At 38.0% G+C, this 26,671-nt stretch overlaps 1 protein-coding gene across 1 annotated transcript in view; it reads left to right on the top strand.

Annotated features, from left to right (window-relative positions):
* MDN1 (midasin AAA ATPase 1) overlaps nucleotides 1-26,671 on the top strand; it is a 99,072-nt gene that overhangs the window by 70,582 nt on the left and 1,819 nt on the right. The window contains exons 73-101 of the mRNA XM_035559523.2: nucleotides 136-337; nucleotides 1,595-1,751; nucleotides 1,916-2,062; nucleotides 3,995-4,121; nucleotides 4,995-5,100; nucleotides 6,214-6,329; nucleotides 7,492-7,977; nucleotides 8,452-8,678; nucleotides 9,041-9,195; nucleotides 9,409-9,579; nucleotides 9,959-10,120; nucleotides 10,244-10,381; nucleotides 11,340-11,481; nucleotides 12,363-12,541; nucleotides 12,774-12,917; nucleotides 13,613-13,751; nucleotides 14,343-14,665; nucleotides 14,901-15,062; nucleotides 15,408-15,509; nucleotides 15,709-15,910; nucleotides 16,554-16,724; nucleotides 17,984-18,141; nucleotides 19,942-20,031; nucleotides 21,045-21,160; nucleotides 21,757-21,931; nucleotides 22,518-22,591; nucleotides 22,683-22,797; nucleotides 23,758-23,821; nucleotides 25,657-25,799. Coding sequence (XP_035415416.1) covers nucleotides 136-337; nucleotides 1,595-1,751; nucleotides 1,916-2,062; nucleotides 3,995-4,121; nucleotides 4,995-5,100; nucleotides 6,214-6,329; nucleotides 7,492-7,977; nucleotides 8,452-8,678; nucleotides 9,041-9,195; nucleotides 9,409-9,579; nucleotides 9,959-10,120; nucleotides 10,244-10,381; nucleotides 11,340-11,481; nucleotides 12,363-12,541; nucleotides 12,774-12,917; nucleotides 13,613-13,751; nucleotides 14,343-14,665; nucleotides 14,901-15,062; nucleotides 15,408-15,509; nucleotides 15,709-15,910; nucleotides 16,554-16,724; nucleotides 17,984-18,141; nucleotides 19,942-20,031; nucleotides 21,045-21,160; nucleotides 21,757-21,931; nucleotides 22,518-22,591; nucleotides 22,683-22,797; nucleotides 23,758-23,821; nucleotides 25,657-25,799 — 4,693 coding nt within the window. The remainder of the gene's footprint in view (nucleotides 1-135; nucleotides 338-1,594; nucleotides 1,752-1,915; nucleotides 2,063-3,994; nucleotides 4,122-4,994; nucleotides 5,101-6,213; nucleotides 6,330-7,491; nucleotides 7,978-8,451; nucleotides 8,679-9,040; nucleotides 9,196-9,408; nucleotides 9,580-9,958; nucleotides 10,121-10,243; nucleotides 10,382-11,339; nucleotides 11,482-12,362; nucleotides 12,542-12,773; nucleotides 12,918-13,612; nucleotides 13,752-14,342; nucleotides 14,666-14,900; nucleotides 15,063-15,407; nucleotides 15,510-15,708; nucleotides 15,911-16,553; nucleotides 16,725-17,983; nucleotides 18,142-19,941; nucleotides 20,032-21,044; nucleotides 21,161-21,756; nucleotides 21,932-22,517; nucleotides 22,592-22,682; nucleotides 22,798-23,757; nucleotides 23,822-25,656; nucleotides 25,800-26,671) is intronic.

Here is a 26,671-nt window from a genome sequence, read left to right as displayed (position 1 = left end):
ATTTCTCTGCTTTTAAATTTGAATGCAGGAATGTTTCTTGTACCCATAACACAGTGGAAACACTTATTTCCAGCAGCTGAGAGATTTCCTGGATTAGAACACCCAGTAACTGTTTTGCTTTCCTTTTGTAATTAGGACTCTCTTTAAATTCATGAAGAAATTTGAAGTTATTCTAAATGAGCCATGTCGGCCTGCCTTGGTGGAAATTGGTAAGGAAGAGCAGCTGGACTGTTTGCAAAAGCAGGAGGAATCTGAGAACAAAGAGACTAAAGTTCAGAGGCTAAGCAACACATTAAGAAAAATTCTGTCTTCTAGAACAGATATTGCCAAGGTGACTGTATTCTTTGTTCTAAGCGTGGGAAGGATATTTTCTATATTTTCATCTGTATGTTGTTTTTCACTGATTTATGCGGAAAAATCTTACATAAATGTCAAGTCTCTTGAATATATTGTCGACTTTTTGGTCTTTTTTTGTGTTGAGTGTTATGAAACACCGCAGGTGGGTGGGAATACAGCATGGAAAGACAAGTATTGGTTTGGCACAATATCTACAGTCTAACATAGACACGATAGCAGTTACACATTTCATCTCTAAGTTACTCGTATATTGTCTGCAGCAATTTGTTACTTCCCTGCTGGTACAGTGACACTGACTATGCCTAACAATTAATATTGCCCTGCTTCATAGTGCCTTGTTTGGTGTGTCTCTAATGAAGCTGTCCAGCTCAGAAAATAAGTCAATTATTTTCCTGAAATAGATTCCAAGGAACCAGCCAGAACTCATCAGGATTTTCTTGTGGGGGGATATTCAGTTACTCTCATTTCCAAGGCTTTTAAGTTTCTTCAGAGCAGGAGGGTGGCTGATTTTGCTTTTGTCATCTGACAGTCAGGAAGATGGATAAGGAGAAATAAATCTGAGGCAAATCTAGTGTGGGTTTGGTTTTGGGTCGGGGGGCCGGGGAGTGCATTTTTTTTTGCAAGCCTGTTGCTGATCATTAACAGGGTTGCTGGTTTCACGTGTTTAAGAAATTAAGACTTTATGAAACTGCAGGGAGACGCATGCAAACTTAAATATCCTAGCTATTTCCTGAGGAATAGCTTTTGACATGCTGGGGGATCACTTCTGTAATTTCGTCATTTTTATTTGTGTACCATTTTCATCGTTTCCTTAGCAGTGCAGTTAAATTTGTGTTTAGTGGAAAGTAAGAGGTGGTGTTCTTATCTCATGTCTTAAGGGCATTAGTTATATAGGATAAGGTGACTGCCTGCCTTTGGAAGGTGGAGGAAGCTGACCTAAATGCAGTAGTCTCTATGAAAGAGGCCTTGACAAACAGCTAAAAAAGTAGGGCCACAACATCTTCGATTTCTTTGGCTTTTTTCAGAGTTAATATATGCTTGACATACATATATTGTGATTTTCCTCAAATGCTTGGGCTGAACTGTTCAGAGGACCGCATGAGCAAGTTGTTGGGTTTAAGGTGAATGCAGAATTTAGTCCTTGTTTTGGCAGCAATTTACTCTGACTTAGTGGACAGATAAGACAGCCTCAATTATTTGTGTATAATTGGACTATTTCTTTCATTTTTCTCACCAGACACTAACGGAAGAATGTCAGGATGGTGTTACATTTCATACAGAATCTCTTCAGTACCGTCTGCCCAAGCTTACAAAAAGAATGAAGAAAATGTGTGCAACAGTTACAGAAAATAATCCATTCTTAAGTCTTCTGGAAAGTCTTGACCAGTTCACAGGTTAGGTATTCTTGTGATTTCTGTGTCTTAATTGACCTTTATAACATGAGTGGAATCAGGGTAAAAATGTAGATGCACGGTTCCCTTCCCAGACTGTATTCCCATGGCTGGTTTGTGTTCATTGACATTTCATATTTTATCTTTATCTGCTGTCTTCCTTTTAGGTGATATCATTGGTTCTGTAGTGGAACTGCAGAGTTTAACATTTGATCAGACAGCAGATAAGGAGAAACAGAAGTCAGAGGCCAAGCATATTCAGATGCAGAAGCAACGGGCTTTGTCAGATCTCTTTAAAAGCCTTGCTAAAACAGGTGAGCTTTGAATTGAAATGTGCTTGATTTAAAAGTTCTTCAGCATTTTACATTTTTGCCAGTACATGTAAATACATATTATGTCCTTGAAGTCATTGAGCTATTAATAAATACATAGAGGCATTTAAGTCTTTTTCCCTTCCTCTGACTAAGAGGTCTAATGCGCTAGCCCATTCATATACCTTCTCTTCTTCATACATTCCACTCTATGTAAAACAGTTGCTCTTCTGAACCCGAAATCTGCGTTATCTCCAGTCAGAAGTCACTGCTCAGCTTTCAGAAACAAGAGGGAAGCTCGTAGTCTTGTACCCATTCCCTTATCCGGAACTGGAGTTAAACTAGCTTCTTTGAATGAGAGCCCATCTCTCAGCTGACAGACTGGCAGAGGGGTTGTTGAGCTGTGGAGATTGAATGGCCTGTTGATGGGGATCATTAGAGAGACCCTGCTCAGCAGCCTCATCTCCATTGCTGCCATTGCTAGTTGTAAGGGTGAGGACCTACCCAAGCTATTAACTATTGCCTTTTCCTTTGATTATACAAAATATCATCAACTGTTCTTAGTCACTGAACAGCTTAGAAACCAGCAAAAGCAAGCGATCTCGTTACATAACAGTTGTCTGACAGCATTCTGCCAAGTCATAGCCACAGGTAGAAAACTAACCATAACTTTGCCTTTTTTGTTTTGTTTTTGGGTTTTTGTTTTTGGGTTTAAGAGAGTTTGACATTTTAGTGCTTCTCACTGAAGCCACAGCTTCTGGCCTGCAGTGATTCTAAGAACAGCAAAAAAAGTCAATATAAATTTCATTCTCCCCCTCTTGGTTGCAGAGAGAAGCTTTGAAACAGGAAGTTAAGGCATCCAAGAAGGAGGCATGATTTTGATAACAAACTTACACAAACGGGTTGTGTCATGGCACTTGGGGGCAGAGGGTATTAAATAAACATCTATTTTTTTTAATTTTATATTTTATATATATATATATATATATATATATATATAATGCTTTCGGAGAGGTAGATTTTATTTCTGAGTATTTGTGCTACTTAAACCAGTTGATGTGTGTGCTAAGTAGCTACTGGAACTTTAAGGTCCCTGTGTATTTACATGACTGTTAACACAGGTGTACTCAAGTGGGAGGTTTCTGGCATGTACGCTTTTCCTGTACTTGATATTTTTTTTGTACCCACTGCTATCAGAGTAATATCTGACTCTCTGTGAAGTTTATGCTGGAGGGAGGGCATACTGTGATGACTTAATTAATACACTGGACTTGAATTCTTTACTGGGATCCACCTTTGATTTCAGATGACTCCTTTGGCTTCCCCGTTCATCATCCTTTTCATATCTAAACAAGAAGTGATGGTCCCTAACTCAGTGTTCTGATGGGACCAAGAGAAGTTAAAAATGTTACTGTTTACGACTCATTTTCCATTCCATTTGGAAAAATGGCATCATAACTTTGATGGCTAATAAACTTTTCTTACAGACTTTGCTTACTTTTAGGTTACTTTGAAAGGAGTGTTTTAATTTGTTCAAGGGAAATGAACGTGCTTGATCCAGTTCTAAAAATAACTAAAGTACAAGTGCGAAGACTGAATTTAAAAAGTATTTATCTGTAACTTTTTCCTCATTGGTTTTATTTCACACTATAGCATGCCTTAGAGGTTCAAGGCTTTTTGTTTTCTCCCTTGGCTGTCACCACCAACTTTTTATACAAGCAGGTCTATGTCTTATTTCAGCTGTATTCTTCACCCGAAGGTAGTTCAGCTATGATGTGTTACGTTAGAAAACTTGGAAAATGTTCAAAGGCTTGTCAAGATTAGAAAGCATAAGGAAAAAAATCTTACATCGGAGGCTTTGTATCTTAGTAAGTCACATTTCTTTTCATGTAAAAGAATGAGGGCATAAAAAGATGTGTTCAAATGTCATTCCAGGTCTGTCATACCGAAAAGGTCTTTTTTGGTCCCGCTCAGAAGGCTATCATGAAGTACTCTGCCTACATCCGCTGGACTTGCGTACTGCATTAACTGTAGTGAATTGTACAAATGAACTGGATGCCACGTATGTATACAGCATTTTTAACCCTTAGATTGTATGAGTTGCAACTCCAGTTCTTAAAACTTACTGCATGTGGATTTAGACTGGAATTTCTGGACTCTGATTCATTTTGGGTTTTAGATTCATTCCCTTCTCTGTTTGAAAATCCTGTACATACTGTACTGGCATATAAAACAGAGAGGTTTTTTAAAATTTTTATTTTTAAATTTGCACTTCTGATAACTTTGCCACTGGTTTCATTGGTTCTGTGAATTCATTTAAACCTTTGCTGTTCAACTTTGTTTGGGACACTTTGTGAATATCCTTAGAAGGTAGACTGGTAATGATTTATTAAAGATTAGTTGCAGTTTACAGGGATTACTTAGTCAATTGTTTTGTCTTCATCAATGACTAATAGCATATTTAGACTTCAAAGTGGGCATTTCTAGAAAAAAAATTGCCTGTGTGGAAGATGTTCTTTCAAATGTTTCTCTGCAACAATTGATTTTGTCACTGGAAGATGCTGGTTACTGTCCCCCTCAGATGTATGGGCTTAATGTATAATATCTTCCATGAAGGCCAAAATAATAGCTTCCCTATCAAGCTCGATTAAGCAGCATTAAAAAAAATCAACAATCACTGCTTTAGCACAAACTGATTTTCAGAGATGGAGATTTGATTGTCGCGCTAAGTTTTCGTAGGGCTTATTTAAAAAAACAAACAACTTATTACTTACATGTTTGTGGGGAAAAAAAAAGAATTGAAAGTTCAATGCATTTGCGAAATATCAATGTGTAATCAGATTTTTTAGGTTGAAGAGCTGACCTGGTGGTGCTAGTGTTCTGAGGCTCTGGAATTATTTACCTTTCTAATACCAACCTTTTTGTGCTTTGTCAGGTTACTGACAGAGGTTTCCTCTGCCTGGGATGGATGCCAGAAGTACTTCTATCGTTCACTTGCACGCCACTCTAGACTTCAGACAGCACTGTTAGCCCCTGCCAAGGTAAAAACACAAAACTAAAAGCAGGAATCCTACTTCTGCTAATTTTAGATTGCCAGCTTGAACTGGACTTTCCTAGTAATAAAAGGGTAATGTGAAAACACTATGTTCTATAGTATGATACAAAATATTTGGGGAACGAATATTAAATAAAGCATTTCAAAACCTGTTCTATGAATGAACACTTGAACGAGCAGATTACTTAGTTAAATTAAAAATCTGTGCAGTTTACAGTGTCTCTCATCCCAGCCAATACCAAATTGCTACTTTTTGTGCCTGAAGGAAACTTCTGAAATGCTGAATTAAAGCTTGTTAGGAGAACAAAATCAGGTTTAGTAGTGCTCATGAAAAATCTGTTCAGATTTATAAGTGGCCATAACTGGAGCCTGTGTTTAATACAGAAGGTTGCAAAACGTTTCCTTGCTTAGAAATTGGTCTAAAATCATTAGGAGGAACAAATGAGTTCTGACAAATCACTACCACTTTTTCAGTATTCCAGGAAACAGGGAATCTCTTCTAGATGTTCTTCCTCTCACTATGCTTCACCCCTGGGTTTCTTACAGTATAATCTTGTCAAATGTCACAGCTGGTAATGGAATAAACAGTGGAACCTAACTGTGATCAGTTTTGCTTTTTATTGCGAACATTTATTCTGCACTTTAATTCAGGATCTGTTCGTCTGTTAAAAAGAGAGAAAGTAATTGTCAGTAAATCTGGTAAAATGAATCGTGGAAGTGGCTTTAGCAGTGGTCATGGATTTAAAAATTTAAGCTGGTATCTCCTCTTTGGATTTTACTTATTTATTCCAGGTGACTTCTGGAACTAAATTCTTGTTAGGAATTGCTGCACTGGAAGTGCAATTTAATATGTCTGTGTTTGCAGAAACTATTTTAAATTTGTATAGTGGATATATGAAAGAAGCAGATGAATGAAGGTAGTGGAAAATAGTAACTATACCTTGTGTGCATTTTAGTACTTGCTCACTTAAACCATAACCTTTCAGTCTGCTCAGTGAAGTGGAATGGAGATGCAGTCGATGTTGTTGTTGCTTAGTCTGCTTATTCATCTAACTGTTCTCTCCTTTTCCTCCCACTTCTCTGTACTTGTTTTCTTTAGGATCTTGGATTAGGTAGTGTTGAGCGATGCAAAGGATTCACGGCACACCTCCTGCAGTTGCTTGTCAGACAAAGACAATCTCTTACTGCGTTGACAGAACAGTGGATTATATTGAGGTATTTTGCTTTACACCATTACAGCTTTATTTAAATGTTCAGCATAGAATCATTGACAGTAAGCAATTTAGTTCAAGAAAGATGGAAAATGACAAGGTAGAACACGATCAAATTCTTCCCTCTACTTCCCTATCTCTCCTATCCCCTCAATTAAGCCTAGATAGAAAAGCTCTTTAAAAGTAAAGTTTATCCTGTCTTTGCAGCCAGCGCTTTGGAATCAAAATAATTGGGGAAAACCAAGTTAGGCATGCATGAAGCGTATGAAATACTGTAATTAATTACACTGTTGAATCTATAGATTGTTAAGCCTCTCTCATTTAAACCTTTCTCATTTGGTATAGTCCTAAGTTAATTTTGGCTGCATTCAGGTTGTTGGTTTGATTCGGAGAAAATAAATAATCTGAATGGCCCTTTGGGCCAAAATGAAGAAACCTCAACAGCCTAAGAAGAAAAATTCTAGAAAGAATTAATACTGTGTTAAACACAACATAACTGATGTTGTGTTGAAACGGTGAAAGGGAAGGGTGTATAGGAAGTCTTTCTTACTTGATGGGATTTAGCCCTTGCAAGTTTTGCTGCAAACTCCACTGTTACGCATGTCTGTGCTCATCAATAACGTAATCTGTAAAACTTTTTGAAGTTGTCAGAGACTTAGTTCCTTTGTAAAAAAAAAAAAAAAAAAAAAAAAAAATCATCACACCAGCTTTGCGTTTGCAGGAATAGTAAAATTTCTAAAATGCTAATCTTTAGGATTCTCAGTGCAGATCAGATTAATCATTTGTTAGGAACTGTGTCTCTTATACCCTGAGAGAATAAGGGTGTGCTAGAATCTAGTTTGCTTGTATAGTGGAGGAAAAATAACAGCGTTTGTCAGACCAGGAATCTAAGGATTACTGAAATGTATGATTTAATTCTGAGAAATCTCACAAAGCCCTGTTTCCAGGAAGACTCAAACATTCAGTGGAGAGAAAAAATCAGTAGCTAAACTTTTTTTTTAAAGATTATAATTTTAGCTTTTCAAAGAAGTTTGACTTCTCAGGGTTCATATTATCTGGAGCTTTTATGAACTTAGTCAGAAGGTTGAGCCTTTGAAAGGGAGGCATAACGTAAAACTCAGTTGTGGGGTTAAAGTAATTTTCTTTCCTTTTTTCGTCTTAACCAGGAACCTCCTGAGCTGCATGCAAGAGATGGACTCTAGGCTGAGTGCTGACAGAGAATATAATGTAGCATTTCCTCCTCAAGACAGTGTTCAACACTGGACTGACACACTGCAGCACCTTTCCATGCAGTGTGTGATGGTTCTTGAGGAGCTGTCTTGGTTTATACAATGCTGCCCAAAAGAAGAGCTGATGAAGTGCAGTGACAGTGAAAGGACAGATGTCAAAGCAAACGTTTCTCAGAGTTCAGGACCTGAACAGATGTTTGGAAACGTTCTTACGGGAATACCTGACCGAATTCCCTCAGAGCTAAAATACCTGTCTCCAGTAACAACTGAGCAACTGCCTCCTGGATGCAGGATGCGAAATAAGGATCAGGTATGGTTGCAGCTAGACGCACAATTGACAACAATGCTGACCCATGTAAAGGAAATGAAGACAGAAGTGGACAAAATAAGACAACAGTCACGTGAGACCTTGTTTTATTCCTGGTGAGTTCTACGTCTGCATGAACTGAATTTCTGTATTTTGTATATTCATGTAAGATGTGTAGTGTCATCTTAAAAGTGTTTGCCTTTGCATAGTTTAAAAGGTACTTTTCAGATGCTCTTGAAGCTTGTTTCTATCCCCCCTTTTTTTTGAACTGTGGTGTGTGTTTGACTTTTTAAACAAATGTATATATGTTTTCTCCCACTCCTCTGACCAGTCAGCAAAAAATGGGTCCATCTTAGCTTCTAAGGTTGTCTTTGGTCTCTTGGGATTTCATTCCCCTTGGATCTGTAGTTAGTTAATGATGTGAATTTCGAATGTAAATTTATCGAATAAATTTGTATTTTAAAAGAGGCCTGTAGGCTGCCTATTAAAAAAAAAAAAGTACGGACAAAAAGTGAAAGAGAAGAAACGAGGTTTAATCTTAATCTGAGGTGTTCTTTCTTCTATCAGTATTATGGTGTATCTTGTTGCAGGAGAGATTTTGAAGTTTGCACTTCAGCTATGAGCTGTCTACTGAAAGTCTCGGCTCAGTTACAAGATGTAGAGTCTCTCTTTCATCCAAATGGGGAGGGCAGGCAAGCTGCAAATCAGATGGCCCTAATCAAGAGCCTAAAGTATATACAAGAGGAAGTTAATAATGCATCTGCAGACTTCACAACTTGGAGGACACAGCTTCTTGCTTCCATGTCAGACTGCAGTGGTAAGGACAATCCTCTGCCAATTTTGTAATTTAGATAAAGATAGAAAGAATTCATTAGTTTGGTTATTGCAGAAGATTGCTTATTTATTGCTCATTGCCATGTTCATCTGGATACCCAGAAACACTTAATGAAAAACAAATTTAGAAAATTCAGTCCAAATTTATATTGTGCAATAATGCTTTTTCCCTGTTCGTCACTGTTGCTGACAGATTTTAATCATATCTGTAAGTCAGGATTAGTAAGGACATATTATTAAAGCAAAAACTTCATAGTGCTTGTCATTCTTCTTGCACAAAGGAAATATATGAACCAGTAATTGAATGTGTTTCTATGTAAAACTGTATGTGTTATGGTTCAAAAGGAAATAGAGAGTCCACTGAAGAGTTTGTGGAGCACTTCTCAGCACAAGTGGAAACTGTTATCCACGTTGTTCTGTATGCCATCCAGTGTTTGGTAGAGAGAAAACCAAAAGATGAAAAAGAGGAAGAAAAATCTCCAGAGGAAAATGGTAAGTTTGTTAACTTAGTCAAGGGAAAGTAAGAAGGTTTACAATCCGCAAACCTAAAAATTCTGGAGCCATATGTCTACCAGAGGTGTCAAGGAAATCATCATTTTAATAGTTAACCATATTAACGGATAGGATGGATATTTCTAGATTGCTTAGTATGACACTTCAGAATGTCAGATTTTATTTCCATCTCTTTTTTCCTTTATTTTTCAATCAAAGAGGACGCAGCTTCATTTGACGTGATTAAAGCGGGACATTTAACTAAGCTTTTGGATGAAGATATCTCTGCTGATTTGGATTCCTTGCATGTGCAGAAAGTAACTTTAGCAGTTTCAGAACTCATGAAGAGTCTGAAATCTTACGGGGAAGATTACACCTCAGATAAACATAAGGTAACTTGTTCTTCTCAAGAGTTTTTGGCTTAAGGGTCTCAGTAACTGGGAATTGTCAACTTTGCTGATTAAACATGCGTTGCTTCTTATTGCCCAGTACCTTAGAGCTAGAAGCATGTGAGAGATCGTAGCCAAATGTAGTTTTCTTCTGTAGTGCAAAAGCCAGATGTTCCTTTAGTAAGAAGGAGAAGTTTTAGTTTTTGTGAAATGTGAAAGCTGGAAAAAGCTCTGGGAACTTTATAGGTTGTATTTAAATGTGCTTACTGATATTTCTGGTTTGAGCATCTGTTTTAAGAATCTATTGTCACCCTCTCTGAGGTGTACCTCAGTATGTATGTAGTCATGTCTGACAGCTGGTCTTTGTTTTTTTTAACTGCAGTTCTTCAACCAGTCCTGCTATTTGCTGGTGCGTCTAAAGCCCATGCTTTGCAAATATTCAGAGCTTATCCTGTTCTACCTCACTGTTTCACTGGCTTCTCACCGGAGTACTGGAAAGTTGCTTTCTGTTCTAACTAGCATTTTTACAGAGCTTGCCCAAAAGGTAGGTTTTTATAGATAACTATATATATGGTAAGCATATATTTAATTTATACACAAGTCTTTAAATATCAACTAAGTCTACTTACTACTACAGAATGTCTTGAGTTTCTGTTTGCCTTTGTAGGGGTTTTGTCTGCCAAAAGAATTACTTGAAGATGAAGCTGGAGAAGGAGCAACACAGTTTCATGATTATGAGGAGGGTGGTATTGGAGATGGGGAAGGCAAAAAGGATGTGAGCGACAAAATAGAAAGTGAAGATCAGGCAAGTTTTTTGGTGGTGGGAGAATGGGGGGGGAGAGTAAGTAAAATCGAGACTAAATCAAATATATGCTAAACAAAGGCTGTTTCCAGTTACTTGCAAATATTTGTTTTGTTTCACTAGCCCCTCTTTCTTGAGCAACATTCTTAACTGCTCCACAGTTAAGGAATAAACAGTAGTTTAAATTGACTTTATGTCAATATTGGAGACTGGTTTGGGCATATTACTGAACATATTGTTGTAAGTCTGAGGGATTTCGGGGAGGAATATGTAGAGTAAAGGAAAAAAATACAAAGCTTTAAGTCATCTGTGTATGGCTTGACTGGAAACAATGACGTGCTTGCGTGGAGAGACAGCTTACTTGCAGAAGCTGTATAGGGGGGTTAATATGAGTTTACCTGGACCTTCAGGCTGAGAAGGTCTAGTTAGAATTAATGAAACATTCCTACGGTGGCTTTCTGTGAAGTCATGCTGAATTTAGAATGCCGATAAGGGGCACAAGGTGGTTGACCCATCTGGCTCTGAGTTGACCTTTAGAGGCTTAATTCAGTTTACACATATTATGATTTACTTTTAATATTAGTAATTGCATATAAGAAATGAAGAGCTGGCTCTAAAATGACCAGAAGGTAGTTCAAATAACCTTACGTGAGGTTATAGTTAGGCTACCAGTTGATATTTTTAAGGGGTTCTGACTAACGGGATAGTTCCTTCTCTTGAACAGATACGATAATTTTTACTTTAACCTGGCTTTATTGAACACAAAAAAGTACTTGAGATCCATGTTAAGAAGCAGTGAAATGTATTAGATGCTTCAGGTAAAGAAAATGAAATTGCTTTTAGTCTCCCATTTAGGTTGACTTTTATGTTCGTATATCAACCTAAAAATCTTGTTGTGGTGCTTTAAGATTTAATATATAGGCAAGGTCTGTTGTAACTTCTGGTTTTACCAACAATTCAGATAGAAGACTCTTTTCAAAAGGACAAAGAGAAGGAAAAAGAGGATCAAGATTCTAAGCCAGACATTGAAGGAGAAGACAATGCAATTGAAATGTCAGAGGACTTTGAAGGAAAAATGCATGATGGAGAACAGGAAGAAAAAGGTTTGGTGCTTACACAAAGGCAAACTTATAAGAAATGTAATAGATCGATCCAATAATGGTTGATACTTTTATATATTGAAGCATATGCTGGAAAGTCAGTGTTCAACAAAAAAGAGTAGTAGTGCCATTTGTATATGAATCTTAAGAAGTTTACAAATTAAATATTTTCTCTTCTGTCACTGTGGAGGTTTTGTAACAAAGGGAGTTGGTTCCTTCTTCCTGTTGTAAGGTGACCCATAGATGCATTTTAAAAAAATTAGTCACTGACTTTGTGGAGCTGTTGAAGATCAACAGAACACTTACAAAAGAGAATGTGTCTGTAGTTAACTTCAAAATGTGGCTAAGAAAGCTATTACTAACTTACAAGCAATAAAAAAAAAATTACCAAATGCTATTTTTTCAACTTGCTATTCACCCAAGTTCTATCACTTCAGAAGGGAACACTTGGAACATCTGCAACTAATGTGACTTAGAAATTACAGTAGCATTAACCTACTCAAAAAACTCTTGACAAAGTGCCAAGAATAAAGTCATCAGTAAAGAACAGACGTTTTAAAACTAATAGAATGGATCCTTCCTCTCCCAGTAGTGCCAAACATTTGGAAAATGGAGGAGGGAGAAGATAAGGATTGGATAGATTAAATCATCCATATTTAACACCTGACACTTGTTAGTTTGAGAGAGACACTGGTGTGTGTGTCTGTCTGTCCAAGAGAGAGCACCCTGAACTGTGTAACTAGGCCCCTGCTCTTCTGGGTGTTGGTGCATGTGTTTCTTTTTCTGCGTCGCTAAATGCATAGGTTGATGAATTTAAGGTGTTAGTGTGGCTGTTTGTTAGCTTTATCTTCTCTGTACTGAGACACGTTCTGAACTGTACACAGAAAATGATGAAAAATCTGATGAGGAGGAAGAGGAGGAGCTGGATAAGCAAATGGGAAATCTTGATAATGCTGAAGCTGATGATAAGCTGGATGAGAGGCTCTGGGGAGATGAAGATGATGATGATGATGATGATGATGCCAATAGTAAAACAGAAGAAACTGGACCAGGAATGGATGAGGTAAAGAGAAAAGGGAGAAGAAGAATATCAAAGGAATTAAACTCTTGAGATGAGCTAGACCAGGAACTCCCTTACATACCAGACTCTTTGGTCTTGGAAGGGCATAATTTGAGTATATCCTAAATTATTTAGTGTTTAGTGTCTTTTTTTCTTGTAGCACTTGGTGTCTTGTTATTCAGACTTTGAGAAGCAGGTAGAATAATGAGTTTCTTCTGGATTTGTTGGTTAATAGGAGGATTCCGAACTTGTTGCAAAAGATGACAATTTGGGTTCAGGATCCAAAGATAATAAAAAACAGCCTCCCAAGGATGAAGAAAAAGAGGATCAAGCAGAGGACAACGAAAACAAAGAGAAAATCCATGAACAAATTGATGAGGTAAAAATGACTTAGACTACATAGAATGTCTTGCTGATAAACTGTTGCTCACGTCATGCATTCCTGAGAATTTGAAATGTTTTTTATGTAATGGTGAAGATATTTAATACATTCAGAAAAGTTAGTTCATTTTGGAGTAAAAAATGAAAAAAAAGGAGTTCATTATGTGTATATTTTCTGATGCATGATTCAAAAGAATTTTTGTTTGAACTAATCAGAATGTGTAATGGCTGCCAAGAAAGGCTTTACTCTGAACTGATGTTTTGATGGACAAAGCTAGAAAGTCCTTGTTCTGTTGTGTGTAGCAACAGAAGCATCTGAAGTCAGTGGGACTCATCCTAAAAACCTGACTATAGTATGTCTGAAGATTCTGCATAGTGTGCAAGAGTGCATTTTCCATGTGCAAGAGTGTAGATTCTGTTCAGAGTCTTTCATCTAGGAAAATACTATGAACACATGATGCTGTTTTGAAGAAGTACCAGTTTGTGTAGATGCAGTTGCAAAAATTAGTCTTTTCTGCTATTTATGCGTGTGGATATGTATCATTGAAAATTCATTTTTAATTGATCAAAGCGTAATACTGTATTCAGTATTTTTGTGTACTAGAGAATTCACTTGTGGCTTATTTCTCATCTTTGCCTTTCCTCCCACTTATCATATACCTGTTATTTTTTTCCTCATTCTTTTGGTTACAGCGTGAGTATGATGAGAATGAAGTAGATCCTTATCATGGTCAGCAAGAAAAGCAGCCTGAAGTTGAACCTTTGGACCTTCCTGATGACTTGAACCTGGAGAATGATGAGAAGAGTGATGATGAGGAGAAAGAAGGTGAAGGTACAGCTGAAAATCTCTCTACAGATTCCCAGATGAAAGCCAAGTGGAAATAGTGGAGGAAGAGTCAGATAATGAGCTTTTCTTCTCTATAAGGAGAAGAGAGATGGTGGTAGAATTCTGTATAACAAGAAGCTGCAATTTCAGTTCTGCATATCAAAATATCAGGCTAGAAGTCAACATTACAGCATTTTTCTTTACTTGCCTTTAGTGCACACTGTGGAGCATATTTTCAGATGTTAGCCAAGTGATACATCCTAATTTATTCTAGAAGCTTCTTGTTTCTTTTTTCAGTTGTTTTTGTGTTTTTTTTTTTTCCCTGACATTTAGAAGAATTTGCACTTAAAATCAACTGACCATCAAGTATGTTAGATTAAAATGCATCCTCTTGTGTTGTCAGCTACAAACTAATCGTGACACTTAAAGAAATTACCTGCTATAGAAAACCATAGATTCTATGTACAGAATTCTCAGTATTTTTTCTGTAAGATTTTTCTGATAGGTTGCGTAGGTTTGTTCTGTTTGTATCACTAACATTCACGGTCTCTGTATTTCACTGAAAGCTTTGTATATGTTTCTGATTTTTTAATGCAGAAGAAGAGAATACTTTTGAAATAGATGAGAAACCTGCTGACTTAAATGAGGCAGAGAATACAGAAGATCAGAATGAAGAGGATACTGGTGAGGCAGAAAAAGGTGATCAGGATGCAGAACCTGCTGAAGAAGACATTTCTGAAGATAAAGAGGAAAAGGAAGATGAAGGGGAGAAAGATGCTGATGAACAAGAAGGAAATACTGAGAACACTGAGGAAGCAGAAGAGGAAGAGTCGCAACCACCTGATGAGGAAAAAAATCAATCTGCTGAAGAGGAGAAAGAGAAGGGAATCCCTGCTGCTGACCAAGGCCTTCAACCTCAGGTACAGAGTAATAAATAAAAGCCTGTTTTTTTTTTTTCCCCGAGACTTCATTGTCTTCTGTTAATTTGAGACAAACTTGATATTGTGGTGGGAAGTTAGTAAGAATTTTTATGAAGATGACAGATCTGCTTACTATTTATCTGGTATATTTCTGCCACCTGTATTCCCGTTACCTCCTCAGCCTTCTGCTTCACCATGCTTTTTAGAATGTTAAAATAAACTGATCTTATATCAGGCAGAGGAGGACAAAGATAATCCAGAGACGGATGAGCAGATTCCTGAGTCTGAGGAAAGAATGGAGCACGAAACACAAGGGCAGACTGGGCAAGAAAACCTGCAGAGTGACAGTGCTGTAGAACTAGCTGGGGAGGCTTCAGAAAAAGACCAATCTAAAGAGGTAAGTTATGTGGAAGCGTCTGATTAGGAAATGCTGGACCTGTATGTTTTTAAGCTACAATCAAAGAACTGCTGCCATATTTTAAGTGTCTAAGATGCAATTTTGGAACACCATTTAGAAATTCACCTAAAAAAATGAAGATACCTTCCTAGCAGTGAAGTGTGTGGTAGGTTTAGGCTAGTTCTTGGTCTGCAGGACTGTCTTGTCTGCCAGTATTTGCAGTTCTGAGCCATTCTTCATTAGCACGAGAAGGTTCCACTGCATTTCAGTTTAATTTTTAAAATTTGTCCGTAATAGTTGCTAAATGCTTTTTCAGTTACAGTTTCAATTTTTTGTGTGTCTCAGGAATATGGAAGTGGAGCTGCAAGTGCAAATCAATCAGAAGGCCATGAATCTACACGCATGGCCCGGATGGCTTCTGAAAAGCAAAGCAGAAAGAATACACAGGTTCTTCTTGTTCTTTTTTTAAATCGTTATTTATTTTTCTTTTTCTTTTATCTTTTTTTAAGCTTTGTACCTAATTTGAATCACTTAATATTAACCAGCAAATATGCAGTTCTGTTTCTCCTTGTTAGAACTCATGTTCTAATCTGTGTTAGTCTGCACCTCACTTCAAGTTCATGGTGTTAATTTTAATTTTTTTCAGAGTTTCAAGAGGAAACCTGGTCAGGCAGACAATGAGCGCTCCATGGGAGATCACAACGAACGTATCCACAAGCGACTGAGAACCATAGAATCCAGCAGTGAAGCAAAGCAGAATACGACTCAACCTAAACAAAACGTGGAGGAGGCTGATGCATTTGAACATATTAAAGAAGGCTCTGAATGCTATGATGCACAGACGTATGGTACGGTGGTATTTCTGAGAGTAAAGAGTTGTCATTCCAGAATCAAATCCCAAAGCTCATAGTTACTGTAGTCTTTTGGGTGGTTTTGTTTTTTTGATGGTCACATTTAACATTCTTGCTTTGCAAGACATAGCACTATTTCGTTACAATGAATGCTGTCTTTGGTAATCAGGTACAGATAACATGTTTGAACATACTGCATTCACTCATAAAAATTGGATTTTAGTTTGTTAAACCTATTTAAAATCTTCTGTCATTTCATTCATCTCATTTCATTTATTTTGAGGCCCACATTGCTACCACATGTTCAAAATACATAGGTTAATGCAACAGGTTCTTTATTCTGTATCAAACAAATCGGTGACTCTTCAAAAGTACTCCTCTAAACTGACTTTAATTAAATTATTTTCCATTAAAGTAATTAGTTTGCTTTATTCTTCAGATTTCCAGAGCAATAGCTCATTGACACAATATGGCACAGCACAGTGAAAGATAAATGTTTTGAGACGATAGATCTGTTGTGAAGTTCAGTAAAACTTAGATGCAATGGTCTCAAAGTGCAGTAGTTTTTTTGTCACTTTTCTATGTCACATTTCTTTTTCCTTCCTTTCCTTCCTTAATGAGTCTTGTTGCCTTCGTACAGATGTGGCTAGCAAGGAGCAGGAGAAACCTATTTTGCCTCTAAACGAAAACGAAGAGGGAGATTCTGAAGATGCAGCTATGGAAACAGAAATGCAGAACAACGAGGATCTCACAGCAGTAGACACAGAGGAGCTGAAGCCAGAAATGAAGTCTACTGCCTCTAAAAACCCTGGTATGTTAACCTAATACCATTATAAACACACAAAAATGTGAACATCTAAATATGTGTGTAGGTATTTACATTTGCGTGTAGTGGATACATTCTCTAAGATTAAAACTGCTATCAGTTGATTTTTCTGCAGTGGTATTTTTACTCCGGCCTGGTAGCCAGCATTAGCCTTTTTTTCTAAATCGGTTAAGTGACAGTGGTTTGCTGCGTTCTTTCAAGTTTATGAATTTCTTTGAAGAAGTGAAAACCAAGCGTTTTTCCACAGTCTTAAACACAGTGAACTGGCGTATAACAATAGATACTCCAGTGACACCAGCATCAGCACCACGTAACTCAACTTTTTTTATTTGTAACTTCGGATAAAACATCAGGAAGTTGAGGACTGAACAATACCACGTGACATAGCACTGAAGTGTCATTGTCTCACTACTTTCTTTCATAAGTGGAAAATAAAATAAAACTGAGCTGCCTCACGCAAGTTTAATTTTGGTGAATTTAAGTAAATGAAACTATAGCCTGGAAGTCTGAATGGTTTTCATATCAAACAACACAAAAGCTGGCTGGAGAGAGAAGATGAGTTTTACCAGCCTGAATTCGCCTTTTCTTCTCCCACTCTCTTCAGGTTTAATCTCTTCACTTAAATCTAATAAGAAATTTATGGTACAGGCATACGTGTAAGCAGTCTGTTTTTCCATGTAATTTTCGAACAGTGTGTACTGAAACACTTGAGTCTTGTAAGCAAGTCATGCTTTGTTCTTAGAATAATTCTTAAAAAATAAAAAAAATTAGTTGTTTAACACTGTAGTATAGTAGAAACAAAAATAAAAGGAACTCTTTAGTCCAGTCCTTTATTTGTAAATTGAATTCTGATTTACAGGAAATTGTTCCATTACTAAAGCAGAGAGTAAAAGATGAGATAAGATTGCTGTTATCTTCTAAATGATCACTTTGAATGTTCTCAAATTGTTTTATTCTTCCTGTCACTTGGTCAGGGAGGATGTGTAGGTTGAAAAATGTACATCACTGATGGAATTTTCAAGCATTAAAGATTTGTTCACCAACACTTGGTTCGTTTTGCAAAATAGTTTGTTCTCTGAGTTGCAAGGCCTTGTATTCACTCTGTTCGTAGAACTGTCTCAACATTTGCGCACCTCCCTTAAAAAATAATGCCTGAGCATTACAAAACATTGTGAGAGACTTTGAAAAGAGTAGAGATGCAATATCAATTGCTGTATTGTGTGACCCACAATTTGTGATTGTAGGACTAGGTGAAGTGGAGCCTGAGATCCAGAACTTTGACTCTGAAGATGTTAGTGACCCTACAACAGAAAAGTTACCAAAAGTGACTGAAGAGAAGCCGGAGAGAAGCAAGGAGTCTACCATACATACAGCCCATCAGTTTTTGATGGATACTTCCCAGGTATGATACCTAATGCATCTCCTTACAACCACAGAAACTGTCTGCTTTCATTGACCTGAGTTAATGACACTCTGTGAACGCCGACGTTTAGAATTACATTGATTCAGGTAACTCAGTAGTGTGCTTTTCTTTAATAGCAAATGAAAAGTAACACAATACCAACTGTTGTATATGCAGCTGAATGATGCATTTAAAATGGAAATTCCTCTGCATCCTTAGTAGTGAGATCCCATCCTCACTCCTGAAAAGAAACCTTTTGTTTGTAACTGTCGAGAACTGTTTTGCCCAGATGAATCTCCTGATAAAATGTTTGAGTGGAGCAGAAAAGCAATAGGTAAGGGTGTGTGACCTTAAGATAAAAAAAAAAAAGGGTTCAGAATGATGAGACAGCTATGTATCAGTGACCTTAAAATACCACTGTAGACAAAAAATTAACTTCATTTTCATCATTGGCAACACACTGCTTCCTTAAAGCTAATTGCAAACATTCTAGAACATTTGCAAGCCTTTTATGAGCTTTGGAATTAAAAAATATAATGTTATAGCCTAGATCTTCATCCTAGATCTTAGTATAACACCGTTTTCCAGTTGGTACTGGTAGCTGTGAAAAGCACATTTTATCATAGGGTTATGGCGTAGAAGCAGTTGGCGGTGTATAACCAGTTGATGAAGAATTAATACTTCCAGTGTCTGATTTTTAGAAGTACTGAACGTTCACGCTCATAATAGTGTGTCTGGAGTACTTCGAGGGAAGTATCTGACTGTTTCTACGCACACCATAGAAGGTTGTTCCTATACACATCATGTGCCAGCTAGACCTGATATTTCTACCTTCATGCTAAATGTGAAATGATAGCCCTTTGGGAAGAGGCTGCTGAATGCAAGTGTGTTCTTCTGTCAGAGTAGAAGGGTGCTCTTTTTCAGTTGACATGCAGAACCTGAAACAGGAGGGGGAGCTGTTGCAGCATCACTGAAAGAGTAAAGGAGAAACATTGCTGGGGGAAAAGTGCAAATCTCATCTTTCAGCAGGAGAGGGAAGAAGCCCCCTGCATGTACATTCTTCCTCCCTTCCTTAAACCTGCAGTAGGTGACAAGTGGGATTGTTGCCGCTTCTGAAGGATTTAAGTTATTGATACTGTTGAATTTGCATTCACAGGCTTATTTTTCTTAACCCAGTAAACCTGTGGGTTATGCAGACCATATACGTCTGCTTGTCTAAGTCATGGTTTTGAAAGTAAGGAACAGAAGCCGCTGAAATTACAATAAAAGTTGGAGAAATGTAATACAGCTTAGGTATCCTTTAACAGAATGGCTTATCAAACAGTATGTGCTGGCATGTTAAGAGGAAGCTGTTATTCAAGCCTTTTGAAGTGGTTTGAATGATGATTTTTTTAAAAAACTGTAATTAACTGAAGAATATTTTATTTTGGAAGATGATAATGCTACATAGTATAAAATAGTTTGATCTCCATTATACTGACGTTAGATCTGGTGTTTGGCAGGATAGTTCATTCAAATTGTCTTGTGGTTCTGTACTTGAGTATTTTCAATGTCTGTATAGAAGTGCCTAGCTTTGTTTATAGGTAGGTATTGGGGGAGGGTATTTATACTTCATGTACATGGAAGCTAACAAAAAATGAGATTTAGAATGAATTTTTCATTCAAATCTTTCAGGTGTTTTTGTGTCTAAAGGAATAAGAACAATGCACGTTTCCTTTTTTATAGTTTGCTAAGGTTTGGGGACCAGCAGATACATGAACTTACTTTACTGTCTCATAAATCTTGTAACTGCACTTCTAGCACATCATTAGAGATCCTGAAGAGCTGAGAAAGGAACTTGAAAGGCAGTTGGAAGCTTGGCAAACACAGCAGCCTGGAACTCCAGAGGAGGTTAGTGGTCTCATTTTAGTGTCAACTCTGTCTTAAGAATCCTACCATTCATTATTTTACCTTGTTTTACTGCTGAAGTGTTGAGGAAGTCAAGCAGGCTGGAATCTAAACATTCAAAATTGTGTGATTTAAATGCTGGGTTTTGTTGTTATGTTTAACTTATTATCTAATAAAACAAAACAACAGTGTTCTTAAAGCAGGGTAATGTTTCAGATCTTGTTTTGAACATGCTGTGTGCTATTTGCACAAAGTTACTCCGCTGGTAACGACTTCTAAAACTTGCATCATTAAAAACGTTTTTCTTGGCCCTGCCAAGCTCATTCCATTTTGAGTTGTCACCTGCAGTTAAGTGCTGGATGCAGCTTTCACAAAATTATGATTAACACAAGCTGCCTTCCTCAGTTGCAGTGGGGGAGTTTGAGCAAGAGAACCAGAATCTGGTGGTAGATACTCGCTCTGACTGTCCTAGTCACAAATAATAAGCCATATTTGGAAGTCATTCCTGGATGAAATTGCCAGTGTAGAGACTTAATCATATTGCTGAATTATAATTTATGTAAGTAATGTTATTTGTGAGGGCTGGGAGAGAACCTTTATCGTAGAATCATTTAGGTTGGAAAAGACCCATAAGATCATCCGTCCAGCCATCATGTAACAGTACCAAGTCTACCACTAAAGCATGTCCCCAGGCACCTCATGCCCATGGCTTGCCTTCATGCAATACGAACTACCAGATGGTAGCCACTGCAAGATTTTCCTGTATCAACAGCAGTGCCCAAGTTCCTAGAGGAACAATCATTGTACATTGCAGTTTTGTAGCAGCAGGGAACATTCTTATTCGAAAGCAAATTGTTGTCCGTACGTTTGTAGAGTGCTTACAAGACCCCTGTATAGTTTCAGCTGATACTAACTCCTCCTTGGTACGCAGAGGTTTGTTTTCTCTTTCAGACAGTGCTTCCCAACTTTTTACATAATTTGCTTTTTATTTTTTTCTGTGATGTATGATGTTTTAGGAGAAGGAAGCAGCCCAGTTGTGGCAGAGGTATTTAGTACTGACAGCTCCTCTGTCACAGCAGCTTTGTGAACAGCTACGGCTCATACTGGAACCCACTCAGGCAGCCAAGTTGAAGTAAGTTGGGTCTTTCTAAAGTTTCTTTAAATGCCTGTCTTGGGGGGTATTTTATATCTCTACAGTTAAAGTTCTTACTTTGTAGCAATTATTCCGATTCGCAAATGCATTAATTTTACTTCCGTATTGGAACTTCAGGTTATTTTATGAAACACAAATGTGATGTAGTGGTAAGTACTTATCCTGAGGATATTGCCTCCTATCTTTTTTTCTCCTGTGCAACTGCTGATCAAACCAACTTAAACCTGTGAAATGCTGTTGAGTCACAGATTATGTTAAATGTCAAAATGCTTATAATGTTATTTCAAACTGGAGAGGTCTAAATGCAAGGTCTTCCATTTTAGGTACCTAGGTTTAAGAACTTTTTAAGAGCACAGAACATCGATCTTGTATTAGAAATATGGGCATTTTATTTTATTTTTATTTATACCTAAATACAGATATTCAGAAATAGTAATTCTTATATACTTATTTTACTTATTTTCCTAAAATATTGTAAGTATTTTGCTGCATACGCTGCATAGGTCAGGATCTCTGGAATGAGGTATTTTATTGATAAACCCTGTAACTATGTATTTTTCTCTCTTAACTTTCAGAGGAGACTACAGAACAGGGAAAAGACTGAACATGCGCAAAGTGATTCCCTATATTGCCAGTCAGTTCCGGAAGGATAAGATCTGGTTGCGAAGGACCAAGCCCAGTAAACGACAGTACCAGATTTGCTTGGCTATTGATGATTCCTCAAGTATGATAGACAATCATTCTAAACAGGTAAAAACATTAAAAAAAAAAAAAAAAAGGCACTTTGGAAGGACTATGAAGAAACTATCCCTGGCTGATGCATATGTCGGCGGCTCACCTGTTTCATGCAGAAGGTGGTGGCTGTTGGAAAGCTGGCTGGTGATTCTAGGGCAGTTATTTTTCTGGTCCATGGGCTTGAATTCTGGTGACTTCAGCCTCTTAAGATTTGTTGCTAAAACTAAACTGATTAGTGGAAAATTATTTTTGTAGTTTTCTTAGCTATGTAGTTCATGGGGGGATTAAGTATTACTTTGTCATAGCTCTCATGTAGGCCTTTACAAAAAATGCACGTTTTCTTCAGTCTTTATTTCCCTAGCCTGCCTAAAGTGGTATCGCTGTCTAAGTTAGTCAGCAAAAGTCCTCAAATAGAATTAGTGTGTTTTTATGTCAATGACTAATTTACAAATATAACAGGAAAAAAAAAAGATAGGTAGCCTCTTCATTTATTTTACTAGATAGTGAAAAATAATTTCAGTAACATTTTTCATATTGAATACTGAACTGTGAGGAAAAACTTGTAGTACCCCATTTTTGATTTAACTTCCTTCTTTAATAGCTTGCGTATGAATCCCTGGCAGTCATTGGGAATGCACTGACTCTTCTAGAAGTGGGACAAATTGCTGTGTATAGGTGAGTTTATTTTCAATATACACGCTTTTCTTTAAGATTTTTAGAGCAGAATGCAAGTACTGGTTTCACCCTATAACTTTTTTCTCTAAAGCTTTGGAGAGACTGTTCAGCTGCTGCACCCCTTCCACGAACAGTTCAGCGACCAGTCGGGGACACGGATATTGCGCCTTTGCAAATTTCAGCAGAAAAAAACAAAAATAGCTCAGGTACGCAAGAATGCCTTCAGGGCACCAGGTTTGCAAATTCTCTCCAGACCAAGACATCAGCAGCTTGGTGGTTTCATGATTGCTTTAACTTTTGCTGGTTGTTTATATTTAGGTGTGTACTAACTCATTAGATAACAGTGAGTTATCACATGATTTTGTACAAGTAGGGATTTTTTTCTCACTCATAGTTCTGATTTACGTCACATTTAAACATTCATCTTTCTCTGTGTCGGGTCTCAAACATTTCTGGGTATAAGCTCTCAGTCTTACTCTTGTCTCTGCCCCAGTGACAAACCACATAACAGTTTTTGGGAGCTTGAAGGTTTATGTCCTGGATTCCAGGAAGAACAGCTTCGTTTGTCAGGCTGTATGTTTGTCAGACTTGGCTGTTTCCTGAAGAAAATAACTTTCTGTAGTAATACTTCCTGGACTCCTGCAAAGTTTTCTGCTTTTAAGAAGGCTTTTGTACTCTTACCTTCCCAAATTTGAAGATGATGTTCTGTTAATACTAAATGAAAAAGGAGAGACCAAAATAGCTCAAATGTAATCTTAGAAATAGCAAAATTGGGAGTATTTGACAGCTGATGTCTTATTAATGGAGAATTTGTGGCTAGATACATTTGTTTCAAGTCAAAGCCAAAGAAGTTCAGCCTAGAAATAGGGTGTATTTTTTTAATGATGTCATTAATCACTTAAGCAGTTTACTGAAGTTTTGATGGCCTTATTAGGAAATTTTTTAATCCAGACTGAAGGATTTTCTAAAGATTCTCTAATTCAAAAGCATGTACTAAATTCGAACAGGAGTTAATGCAAGAAAATGCCAAGGAATGCATCTGTGTAGGTGGTCAGGCTAGACCATCTTGGCATTTAAAATACAGAAATGTGTTATTTAAAATGTTATCGTTACTATGCTTAGTATTTTATAAGGTAACTTTATCTTCTTATTTGTTTCTTCTGCAGTTTCTAGAATCATCGTCGAGTATGTTTGCTGCAGCACAGCAGCTGTCTCAAAATATTAATCCAGGTGAGTTTTTTTTATTACTATGCTTGCTGCTGAGGCAGCACAATGTCCCAGAGTCACTACAGCCCTAGAGTAATACCTTCACAGAAAGACTGGGATGACACAGGGATGCCACTTGCCTTAGGGCTGCTTCGGGTTTTGCTTTGTCCAAAGGAATGTTTGGTTAAAGCTTAGCTCAGATCCCAGAAGACACCTACCTCATATCTGTCAGTAATTCACTGAAATTTTGTTTAAAACTTTTTAAAAAGGTGTGCTTTACCGTACCCCGTTAGGTCATGTTTCCAGATCATGTTTAAACCCTAGGCAGTGCCTGCTTTCAAGCATCATCCAGCCTCTTAGCAGCCTGAACTCCCTCAGCATTTCTGGTCTTGACCTCAGCACTTTCTGTGAGCAAGAGCTTGACTTACATAGGTATCCAGAAGCATGCTTCTGAGGAGGATACGTGTTTGCCTCCGACCTGCCTTTCACTGTGATGCAGACTTAGGTCATGAGCTTCTTGAGTTTCCAGGAAAAGCTGGAAGGCTTCTTACCTCATGCCTGACCCACAGTTAGACTGGTTACCATTTCATGGCTGACCCACAATTAGCCTAAAAGACTGCTTCGTGCTCGTTAGAAGCTTATCATGGTGACACCCATATTTTCAAAAAAGTTTCTTTTGTTAAAGTACCCTAAGAAGTGGGCAATCCAGGATTTATAATTCATGGATGCTTCTTTGCCACAGGGTGGCTGTTGGGATATTCTGAGTGGGATCAGCATCCTGTCCTGGGGAGTTAGGTCAGCGTGCAGCAGCATGCCCCAGAATTGGGGAGCTAGCAAGAGAAAAGGCAGTGGAATATATCACCCCTCTTTGTAAAAAGGGCAAGCACTGCCACATTTGGTGCTTGTCTGCAGAAAAGGAAAAAGTGTTCTGCATCTCTCCCTAGCTATTATGCTTAGGGGGATGAGAGAGAGGGGCTGTGACTATAGTTACTGTAATTTCCATCGCATTAAAAGATAGTAGACATATAACTTAGGTAGAATACCTCTTTAGAGGGAAATATCTCTGGCTCTGGGGGCAACTTGAGCAAGTAACATGTCTCCAGCAAAGTGATTAGTGCTGAGGAACCCAGCATTTGCGCCGGGTATGTGTCAGGGGGTTTACTTCAGACTAGCTCCTCTGGTCCCAAGTCCTGAATGCCTGTCAGTGGTTGCCTTGGCTGTGCCTCTGGAGCCTGTCTTCTGGTCTAGCTTCATCCAAAAGTAATCCCTTCTGTGCCCTCCAGTATCATTTTGTGAGGTAAGCCAAGCCTGGTAAAGGGGAAAATATGGAAACCTGTCTCAAAGGCACAGTCTAACTGTGCTGTGTTCCAAAATGAAACACTGTTATAGACACACCCATAGGTTCCTGATTTTGGAGGAGTAGATTTGGACTCTTTCCATTTCATTGCAGCAGCTGCAACTTCACCAAGGCTGGACTCTTAAAATTCAGCCGGTATTTAACTCCTAGGCACCTACCGGGCATGAAAGAGAAGCCTATGACTCAATTCCTTATGTATATTTCATGCATTTTTGTCTTTTCTTGTGCTGCTGATGGACAGTTGTGGGTTTTTTGTTGTTTTTTTACCAGTTGATCTCAATGGTTTCATACAGTGGGAAAAAAAACAACAGGTTTCTTTGACCCACTTGTAACAGCAGCTAAATGTTAACTCACAGAATTCTACTTGATCAAGACTTAAGTTCCTTAAGAAAACTCTGGGGGTTTTCCCATTATAGCCACAAAACTAACAAAAAAAATGTCTGTTTGCCTTTTAAATACCTTACTCTAATTTACTGGATTTTTATTTTTTTCTGTGCTCAAGAAACAGCACAGCTGCTTTTGATTGTATCTGATGGAAGAGGACTTTTCTTGGAAGGCAAGGAACGAGTGACAGCAGCAGTCCAAGCAGCTCAGAATGCCAATATCTTTGTTATTTTCGTAGTGTTGGACAATCCTAATTCCCGGGTAAGTGAGTGAACAAGGGAGAATTATTAAAGTGCTGTGAGTGAAAACCAATGCAAATCTTTTTCTTGTCTTTGTAGTGCTTTACAGCTATTTTATCTTTTGTAGAGGTCAAAGATGATATTTAGGCCAACTTCAGTTTTTCATGTGTGAAATATTCTAGGATTTCTTCCTATCTTTATGTTTATCCTCTTTAGTATTTAAAAGCATGCAGAAAAGAAACAGCTTCCATGTTACAAAGTCTAAATAGGAACTCCCATCTTAAAATATAATGGTTGTAGATTTTCTTCACCAGAGAAGTAGCTGGTGGGCTGGTAAATTCAAAGTTTGAGTGACCGTGGAATCACAGAATGGTTTGGGTTGGAAGGGACCTTAAGGATCATCCAGTCCCAGCCCCCTGCCATGGGCAGGGATGCCACCGTCTAGCCCACATTGCCCAAAGCCCCATCCAGCCTGGCCTTGAGCACCTCCAGGGATGGCGCATCCACAGCTTCTCTGGGCAACCTGTGCCAGGGCCTCACCACCCTCTGAGTGAAGAATTTCTTCCTTACATCTAATATAAACCTCCCCTCTTTTAGTTTAAAGCCATTCCCCCTTGTCTTATCCCTATGGTCTCCCCAGAGCCTTCTCTTCTCCAGGCTGAACAACCCCAACTCCCTCAGCCTGTCTTCACAGGAGCTCCAGCCCCTTGATCATCCTCGTGGCCCTCCTCTGGACTTGTCCTGTATCCGTGTCCTTACTGTGCTGGGGACCCTAAGCGATGCATTCTTCTGTCTCAATTTTGATAGAACACGATCATTTCTGACAGCAGTTTCCACTTGATATGACAGCAGGAGCCAGTATGAGATTAACAGACAGAAAAGAGCGTGTGAGAG

This window comes from Cygnus atratus, chromosome 3, assembly GCF_013377495.2.
Source record: "Cygnus atratus isolate AKBS03 ecotype Queensland, Australia chromosome 3, CAtr_DNAZoo_HiC_assembly, whole genome shotgun sequence".
In the NCBI taxonomy this organism is placed as follows: Eukaryota; Metazoa; Chordata; class Aves; order Anseriformes; family Anatidae; genus Cygnus; species Cygnus atratus.
This window is presented reverse-complemented; position numbering and strand designations above follow the sequence as displayed.